Genomic DNA, 10,455 nt, shown 5'->3' with positions numbered 1-10,455 from the left:
TATATAGTCACATTTACATTTTGTGTAACGTGACAATTACAATTTACTATTTTAATTATATCTCACCTTTTAATTTTTTCTTAAATCTTCATGTCCTTTTTATTATATAGCAATTTAAATTTAATTGGCTATTTACTTTTTCGGTTCTATACCAGTTTAATGAAAAGTTCTTATCACTTTTAATTCGCTCTTGTTTGCTCAGTTAGTGCAGTTGATTGATTAAGATACGAAATCAGATACAAAAACTTACTTTCTCTGAATAAACATACCTTTTTTCGCCGAATTCTGAATTTCTGACCCCAAAAATATAAGGGGTAGCCACAGTATGGAAAAAATGGTCCTAATAGTTTGATCAGGAGGGCGGCTACAAGTTTGGATCCCTTATTATTAATTTTATTTTGTGCGTATTACACCAAAAATCGAGAACTTGTATAAGAACTGCACAAATTTTGCACACAATTATAATATTCATTTATCGAAAGATAATTCCATACAAAAAACGTAGTCAATATTTATTATTTTTTATTAGTTAATTTAATAATAGTCGGAAATTTTTTAATTGCAAAGTATACAATTTTGACTCAATGTTAAAGAATATAATTTTGAATGACAAACTGCAAAATGTGAGTGAAATCGGTTGAATAGTTCCTGAAAAATCCACTTTCCAAGAAAAAAATTTTTAAAACTCTTATTTCTCTTAAACTATTCGACTGATTTCGCTCAAATTTTGTGGATCGCTCTTTAACGATAATTTATGATAACACATTCGTGTTATATATATAAAAAATAATACCAAGTTGCAAAACGGTTTCGAAATTTAGACACCGATTCAAATAAGTTTATTTTAAAATTTGGTGTAGTAAGGTAATATCATAGAATTATTTAATAATAAAGAAGCAACTCTTTTAATTGTTAACTTAAGTTCGAAAACAATCATAATCATGTACTTAATAATAGCATTTAAGGTATTTGCCAGTAATATTTATTCTTATTATTGTAAACAATACCTGGCAAATACCTTTAGTTTCGGTATTGAAAAATGGACTTCTAATAGCCAAAATAGCAATACCTTATTGGAGAACAATGCTTCTTTGCAATATATATATATATATGTATGTATAAAATAATACCAATTGCAAAAAGGTTTATAAATTTAGACACCGACTCAAAAAACTTTATTTTAAAATGTAGTGTAGTAAGGTAATATTTTAGAATTATTTAATAATAAAGAAGCAACTCTTTTAATTTTTAACTCTTAGTTCGAAAACAATCAAAATCATGTACTTAATAATAGCATTAAAGGTAATCAAAAATAACCTATGTATTAACTAAATAGGGGGCTTAGTATTTTGGTATTAAATCATGCTTTATATATTATGTATTATGCTTTAATCTTCGTTTAACAGTAATCTCTATTTTTGACTATACGACTATTAACGTTCAACTCCGTAGCTTTGTAATTTTAAACCCAATCCAGAAGACAAGGGAACTCTTTTATCAAGATTTGGGAAAAATTTGCCTTCTTGGAGAACTTTTTGATGAAACTAACTCACATTTGCGTTACATGGAAAGAAAGACCACGAGAACCTCCCACGGTTAGCCTGACGGCAAGGGGTCTCTAACCCATGATCCATCTACCACTGAGAACATTTCACAACTGCATTGTGGTCGGTGCAAGCCAGTTATCGCTGACATTCGAACCTCATTGGAAAGCGACCGCTTATCCTTTGAGCCATCAAGGCTCTATATCATATTTATGAAATCTCAGAAATCTTTATTCATTTTAATTTTAAAATATTTAGTTTAGTTACCATTTTTTTTCATTTACAGAAAATCAGCAAAAGCATAAAAAAATATTTTTGACTCACCTTTAGTTGCAACTTTCAATTTAGTAAGCACTTCCTTCGCCAAGCCAGCATTTGCTATTATCAACTGGGACCATTTGGATGACGATAATATTTTCATTGAATTTTTCAGGATGAAGTTCGCAACATAGGATTTCCACTCCTCTTGATTTTCTTTGTCAGCAATCAATAACAATTTACAAGCATTTTCCACAGACAAAACAAACTTTAGATATTTCAAGCATTTCTTTACCAATGGCTCAACCTGAAATTTTTTTGCAACAAATAACAAGCTTATGGCTTTTTCTTCGTCCATTTCACTGATTTTACCAGTATATATGTATTCTACTAAAGACTTCAAAGTTTTGGTTTCAACATCAGGAATGTCTACAATATCATCTGGTATGACAATAGTCTCGACTACTTTCTGAGCAGTGGACAATGGTCTATGACTGGACCCCTCTATGTAATATGGTCTGCCTTTCTCAAACACTTCCCTGAATACTGGTGATCTGATTGCCAGAATTGCTTTGTGGGCAGGTATTATTTCATTATTAACACGCAATTTAACGTCAGCAAAGGTTTTGTCCATCAACAAATTATAAAGGTCTCGGTGCAAATGTGAAATACAATCAGTAACGAAAACTACGTCTGAGTGTGCGTTTGGAATAAAATGAGGCTCGTTATCACAACTTTTCGATTCACTGTTCTTGGTCCAACATCCATTTTTATAATCAGGATTTTCATTATCAACTCCATCAGGGATCGATGGAGGATGATAGTCACTATGTTTTAATTCACTGCTCTTGGTCAAGTGTCCACTTTTATCCTCAACTACATTAGGGTTAGCATTCTGGAGCAATTGGAGAGGGTCGTCACCGCTTTTCAATTTCAAATTCTTGTTCTCTTCCAGATTTTTACAATAATTTAATTTATTAGATTGATTATGCTTAAAATGAAAATTTACTCTTATTTCTCCTCGTTCGAAGCATTCGGCTTTGTTAAGATGTCGTTTCGAAAAAAAAGGTGCTACAGGCAATGTTTCGGTGCATTTACTAATGGTATACCAACTGGTTTTTTCAAATACTTTCTTATTACTGGCATTAGTCAGGATTACAGTGCACCGGAATTTGTGTTCCCAGCTATCGTTAATATTGGATGAAAATTCAATTTGAATTCTGTCAGTAGTATACTTAAAACTTATTCTTAAATCTAACGGTATGGTTCCGACATTTATACGCTCCATTGCTGTCCAGTTTTTAAAGTCAGTAAACTGAAAATTCCAGTTAAATGACTCGCTATACCCAGTTATCCTTGTTTCAGCTTCACAATTTATGAACGCAAAATCGCTCGACAACAGTAAAAATCCAGCTTGTGCATATGCCAAGTGACATCGTAGAGTTAAATTTTTTTCAGTACATTTGGATTCTTCGTTTATTAGCTCTTTGATATCAATTAAATTATAATTCATTGTAGTTGTTGATTTTTCTAAATTAAGAGTAAAATCCTCTGATGATTTTAAAATTGTGCCCATGGAATTAATCAGTTCAAACCGATACTTCAAATCTGTATTCTTATTCATTGCTTCGTAGTCAAGCAGGGCAAGAAAACAGAAGATGTAATTTTTTTTCTCGTGAACATTTAATACCCACTCACTGTCTCCTAAACTTTCAGCTTTAAATGTGGGACACATATAGGAAAAGTCCTTCTCAAACTTACATCCTTTAATAGTCCAATTAATTAAAAAATATCCATTGTTTCGTGCTGCCATTTTCCACATTTAAGTAAATTTAAAGACTGATAATGAAAAGCGAGTTTCAAACAATGATTTATCACTAACACTCCATACACCAATTCTTCTGCTTTTCATTTGTTTGAAAGTCCATCACGTGGTTAACGTCTACGTCATTATCTTTTACTTTCTTGTTATCTTGTATGTAACGTCACATTATTTTGCTTCAGATGTTTTTTAGTAGTGGTTGAGACTTTTCAAAGCCGAAGATGCAAAACGATTTCCTTTTAATTACTCTCATTTATTTTTAAGAGTTGAGTATTATTTCTATTTCTATATTAATATTTTTGGGGTTAAGAAGATTTTTCTTGTAAATAAAACTCTGTGAGCTCATGAATTTCAGTATGTAAAAAATAATCATATCTTTGGGAAAATAATGGATACATAAAACCTTGCACATATTTTTGTTTAAATTATACCAGATACATTTTGCGTATACATGGAATAAGGAGTTAAATGGTAGAGAATCGATAAAAAAAGATATCGAAATTGATTTTGTGGAAGAAAAAAAAAGAATAATACGCTTGTAAAATTACACATTTAAAAAAAAAATAGAGACAAGTCACTAATATAGAATCAAAAACTATATCTATAACACAAATTGAAATATGTTCAACATGTTAATAATCAAAACATGTTAATAGATGAATAGATAGCATAATATTTTCAGATAAATCAAAATCTAAAAACATATTATTTTGAAGGTGTTAAATTTTCTAATGTCCCTCATAATGTATGTTAGCATGGATTAAGGTGTATAAGATCACCCTTAATATGTATTTCTAGCATCGTTATCAAAACTGAGAAGAAAAAGTGCACAAATTGGGGTAAAAATTAATATTTAACCATTGAATTAACAAAATCGCTATTAAAAATGACAAATTACAGGGGTACAGTAAGGGGTAAGTACAAATTACAGTAAGGGGTAGCCCAGGGCTCGAAAAACAGCCCGTCCGCCTGTCCTCGGCGGTCAAAAATTCCCCGAGGACAACGAATTTCTCGAATGCGACGTCCGAGAGGACGGCTATTTTTCTGTTAATTGACATTCCAGATAACTTGCCTTTGTCCTTTAAATTATTTCATAAAAGAAATAAATTATTTCATAAACGAAATACTAAGTTACTATTAGTAACCTAGTATTTCTTTTATTACTGTATAATGTAATTCTAGTATTTGTAATCCTAGTAACTACTAATTCATTGTGAAATTTATATAAATGCTTGTAATAAATAAGAGAAAATAATATTTTTATTTATTTAGAAACGAAGGGTTAGTTTCAAAGTAGGACGGGTACATTGTTGGACGAGCCGTCCTCGGAAACGGGTAAAATTTCTGAGTTTTTTCGAGCCCTGGGGTAGCCACAGTATGGAAAAGATGGTCCTAATAGTTTGATCAGGAGGGCGGCTACAAGTTTGGATCCCTTATAGTTAATTTTATTTTGTGCGTATTACACCAAAAATCCAGAACTTGTATAAGAGTAGACTGTAAAAATTTTGCACACAATTAAAATATTCATTTATCGAAAGATAATTCCATACAAAAAACGTAGTAAATATTTATTTATAATTATATATTAATTTTTTATTAGTTATTTTAATAATAGTTGGAAATTTTTGAATTGCAAAGTATACAATTTTGACTCAATTTTACTGAATATAATTTTGAATGACAAACTGCAAAATGTGAGTGAAATCGATTGAATAGTTCCTGAAAAATCCAATTTCCAAGAAAAAAAATTTTAAAACTCTATTTCTCTTAAACTATTCGACTGATTTCGCTCAAATTTTGTCGATCGCTCTTTAACGATAATTTATGATAACACATTCGTGTTATATATATATAAAAAATAATACCAAGTTGCAAAACGGTTTCGAAATTTAGACACCGATTCAAATAATTTTATTTTAAAATTTAGTGTAGTAGGGTAATATCATAGAATTATTTAATAATAAAGAAGCAACTCTTTTAAATTTTAACTCTTAGTTCGAAAACAATCATAATTATGTACTTATAATAGCATTTAAGGTATTTTCCAGTAAAATTTATTCTTATTATGGTATGAATAAATATTGCTGGCAAATATCTTTAGTTTCGGCATTGAAAAATGGACTTCTAATAGCCAAAATAACAAAACCTTATTGGAGAACAATGCTTCTTTGCAATAACTCATAAATATTTAATATAAAATATTTAAAACAATTATAATTTTTATTTTTCCATGTATAAAACATCCAGCTTTTTTCAATGTTTTCCATTGTAAAAACACAGTAAATTTATAATCTTCGGTTGCGAGAAATATAGACAAATCTGTCTAATCTATCGAAAAGTATTGCATTTTTCAAAGCAATGCACAGCAGTTGATGTCCAGCTAATAGAAAGAATCCGGTCCATAATCAATGCATCTGATTATGATTGTCATCCTAATATCAGCGATTTCCATCATTCTGTCCCACTTAAAATATCACAGATTCTGAATGTGAAAGTAAACACTAAATCGCCATATAATTCTGTTTCACTTTCACAACCCGTAACATAGTTAGAGTCCGGGTACATCTGCATTCACTTTCCAACCCGCAGTGCACAAAAAAAATATAAAAACCGCCCTGAATAACTTTTGATCTAATGATCGGAACTTCACGTTTCAAAACTTAATGCTAAAGGTTCGAAGGGGTAATTTCCAATATGCTAATTAATGTTTCAAAACGATATTTTAAGTTATGAAATCAGACATATAAACGTACTTTCTCTGCACACTTTTGTTTCGAAAGATTCAGATTTCTGCTCCCCTAAAATATAGAGGGTAGCCGCAATCTGGGAAATATGACCCAAATAGTTTGGTCAGGAGAGAGGTTCAAAGTTTGGACCCCCCTTAATACTGATTTCATTTTATGTGTATTTATTATATCTAGAGAACTTTTTAAACTAATTAAAAAAAATTGTGCTCACAATTATTAAATCCGATTATCGAAAGATAATTATAACTTTTAGTAAATATTTGTTATATTTTATTATTTCATTTAAAAGTCGAAAAACTTTTAAATTGCAAGGAATACAATTTTTTGGCAAAGTACAAAAATTTTATCGAAATCGGTTAAATAGTTCCTGAGAAATCAAATTTTTAAAAAATCATTTTTTTTCTGCTTATTCCGAGAAATTACGTTTTTGTGTCTGATTTCGTAGCTTAAAATATCTTCTTCACTAATTAATTAGCCAATCTGGGGTTACCCCTTTCAAACCTTTAAGATTTAATCCTAGAACGTAATGATCCGATCATTAGATCAAAAGCTATTCAATGTGGTCAGTTTTTTACTTTGCGAACACAGCACTGTTAATGTGTCATCCGCCTAGGTTGACACTTCCTGCAATAACTAGTTACTATTTAGTAACTTGTTACTATTAAATAATAAACTTTAGTCTCAATGCAGGTACTATAAATTAATTAATAAACCTGCATAGAGACGTAATCTGAATCTCAGACAAAGGTGTGTTTATTAAATGAAATTACGTTTGTTTGTCTGATTTCATAACTCAAAATATCGTCTGTACTAATCATTTAGCATACTTGAGATCGCCGTTTTGAATAATTAAGACTGAGTTCTAGAACATGAAGATCCGATCGTTAGATCAAAAGTAATTCACGGTAGTACGCTCTTTATTTTGCGCTCTGTACATGAGAATTTTTTCGTTTTGTATTCCGACACTTTCTGTTCCGGTCTATCAGTGTTGCGAAAAAGAATTTTTTCCCGCTCCCCCCTTTCTGCAACATGTTATCAAACATTAATTTATCGTTTAACTGGTGTATTGTCATTCAAAAAAATGAAACACTTTTTATCTAATTGTTTTCACAATGGTGGGACGGATAACAAATTAAACAAGTTCATATTAAGGGATATTTCTTATTCGTTCACCAGAACTTTCAAACATTCCGCTATCCTAACCCTGCTAAGCAATTACATCAACTATCAACAATACTTTTGCACACTTTTTTCAGTGACAGAATGGATTTTAAAAATATGGATAATTTATTCTCCTAAGAAGATAATTGATATTTGCCTGCACAGCCAACTGAACCAACTACGGGAATCGTGGTACTGAGCCGTTATCATTGGTTGACAGCCAAGATAAATCTTTGGGTCTAATACCAGTTTTAGTTCGATTAAGGTTAAAATCCGAGATCAAACCTAATTTTAAAATCACTTAAAATCAAATTCTCAGTTTTAAAATCCCATTAAGATTATTTTAAAGATTAGTCTATAGTTTTAATTACAGTCGTGACAGCTAATTAAATAAGAAAAACTATTTTTTTTTTTTGTAAAAAAACTTTCATAATTTTTTACTTATATATTAAGTATAGTAAATAGGCCTTAAAAACTTTTTTTCAGATTTAGTGGTCCACAAAAATAAAGAATAATGAATCGCTGACCTATTTTCTATAGAATGCAAGCGATTTTTGCCGCAATGGATTTTTTCTGCTAGAAACAACACATGTTAAATCTGAGAGAGTTCATTGTAAAATACGTTTAAAAATAATAAAAAGGTTTTTCTGAATATGTAGTGTATTACTATGAATGTGATTACAGTGATCCATGCGCTTTAATAGAAATATATAGTTTTCATTAGTCATATAAATCAATTATTCCTCGAAAAAACCACTCATAATAACCACTTTCATAATATGCGGAAACTGAAATGGAAAATTCTACAATGAGAAAACTTCATTAACTTCAAAAGTTAAGTTGGGAGCAGTCGACATGTTTCGAACATTCGAAAAAAACCCTCCAAAACGTGAATGATGAAGAAATAACAGAATTGAAGAAAGAAACGAAAGTTTAAATAAAATTCAAAAATGATTATATAATGGTAAAATTGCAAAACTAAATAAGAAAAAAATGCAGTAACCGTTCGGAGCGGTTGCGGCCAAAAGATTTTATTTTCAGGGACGATTTAAAAAAAATTATTGCAATTCTCTAAAAGACTCTATAATCATTGATAACTAAATTTTTGAACAGTTATAATTAGGATGGGATAACCTGGTTGGTAGGGCATTGGGCCCGTGTCCAAATGTTCGTGGGTTCGATCCCCGCCGATCGAAGATGCAATAAATGGTGACTGATAAACGTTAAATCTGCCGAGTCGCGAAGTCCTCCATGTTCCCATAAAAAGCAATACTACTGGGGTTTCTGATCCATGAGTTACCTTGTTTTCTGGATTGGTCCAAAATTTCAAGACTACGGAGTTAAACATTAGTAGTCATAAATCCGAAATTGGGTACGACGGCTAGAAAACCAAATATAAAACAGTTATAATTATGTATTCTGAGCTCATAAAATGTTAGTGAAAGAAATGGAGAAATCGGCTCGATAGAAGCCTTCAACGTAAAATGTACGGGAACAAATCGCTCTATCAACTGCACATTATTAACCAATAATTACTTGACTAACCAGAGGGCTCATTACTTAGATGTTTTTCCTCAATCTTAATAAAATGATGGCAATAAATTTTATCATGAAGATATTAAAATTCTCTTCTGAATTTACTAAAATAATGTCGTTTTTTTTCTTTTTGATTGATTCACACATATAGATAAACTGTTCGAAATTTTTCAGGGAAAATGGTTAAATAACAATCTATTTAAATGTTATTTCACCATATTTAAACAGGACAGTCAAACAACCATTAATAAGATGGTACTCAAACTATTTATAGTGAGAAAAAATTATTTATTAACTGCTTTCTCCTAATACAGTTTAACAACCGGAACTTTGTCGCAGCAGCCTAAAGCTCTAATGAAGACGCTGTTTCTTGTAACTGCATTATAGCCGAGAGGATTAATCTGTTAGTCTTATAACCTAACGAACTTGGGTTCGAATCTCAGCATTAACACCTCAATGTTTCCTTCATTCCCTTCAACGTATGAAGAGTTTCTACTGTCCTGCTTTCCCTAATTTTTGACCCTGGGCTGTTAGAATGCAATACTCTCATTTACGCAAAGATAGTAGCATCACAAAGCTGCCAAACTATCTGCAATATCCAGTTAATTTTTTTAACGATTTTGAAATAATGCTAGTTATAAAGGGTAAAAAAACCGTATAGTTATTTATTCATAGTTTTTTAATCATGCTTATTACCTTTACGGTTTCAAAACCATAAGGGTTCACTGTAAGCTGTACTGTTAATTGGATAGACAGAGAGCTGCCGGATATTTTAGCAATATTTTAAAACGAAAATTCTAACGGTTTGGATGTTTTTCGAGAGTTATCAACATGAAAGTGTTATTCCAAGTCTCAGAGAGTAGCTAGTTAGCCAGGAAAAAAGTCGCTTCAAATTTTACAATGCATTTAATAATCCGTACTTTAATTCTGCTATATTTTAACACGTCGTGCTCAAAAATTACAATAAAAGCGTGTAAAAGCGATTAATTTAAATAAAAACTAAACGCTTGATATACAACGATTTGAGTCTTCTGAATGAATCTTCACGTCCAAAATTCTTACTAATTTAGCAAGCTTTCTACAGTCATCTGAATATAATGCCTCTTTGGAAATCATAGGTCGCATAATGTAGGCTACTTTCCTTTATACTTTCCAACATAAATCTTTCACTTATACTGTCGTAGTGGTCCAGGGAAGCATTGGATTCTAAGCATATCATTGGAGCATTCGCCTCCCAATGAGATGCCCAAGTTCGAATCTCAGCGGTGGCTGGTTGATACGAACTCTTCTCCCGACTCGTACTGACCACAGTACTGACGTAAAATATCGTCAGTAGTAGACGGATCAAGTGTTAGAATTTCCTTGTCGTCAGGTTAACCGTAGGAGG

General features: G+C 31.2%; 1 protein-coding gene across 1 annotated transcript in view; it reads right to left on the bottom strand.

Moving 5' to 3' along the window:
• The window catches only part of LOC107444714 (TD and POZ domain-containing protein 1-like), a 20,749-nt gene extending 16,942 nt beyond the window's left edge, over nucleotides 1-3,807 (bottom strand). Inside the window, exon 1 of the mRNA XM_016058925.3 lies at nucleotides 1,869-3,807. Within this exon, the coding sequence (XP_015914411.2) occupies nucleotides 1,869-3,624 (1,756 nt within the window). The 5' untranslated portion in view covers nucleotides 3,625-3,807. The remainder of the gene's footprint in view (nucleotides 1-1,868) is intronic.
• Nucleotides 3,808-10,455: the final 6,648 nt, after the last annotated feature.

The sequence above is a fragment of the Parasteatoda tepidariorum genome, chromosome 2 (genome assembly GCF_043381705.1).
Source record: "Parasteatoda tepidariorum isolate YZ-2023 chromosome 2, CAS_Ptep_4.0, whole genome shotgun sequence".
Taxonomy (NCBI): domain Eukaryota; kingdom Metazoa; phylum Arthropoda; class Arachnida; order Araneae; family Theridiidae; genus Parasteatoda; species Parasteatoda tepidariorum.
The sequence above is the reverse complement of the archived record's forward strand: the minus strand, read 5'-3'. Positions and strand labels throughout refer to the sequence as shown.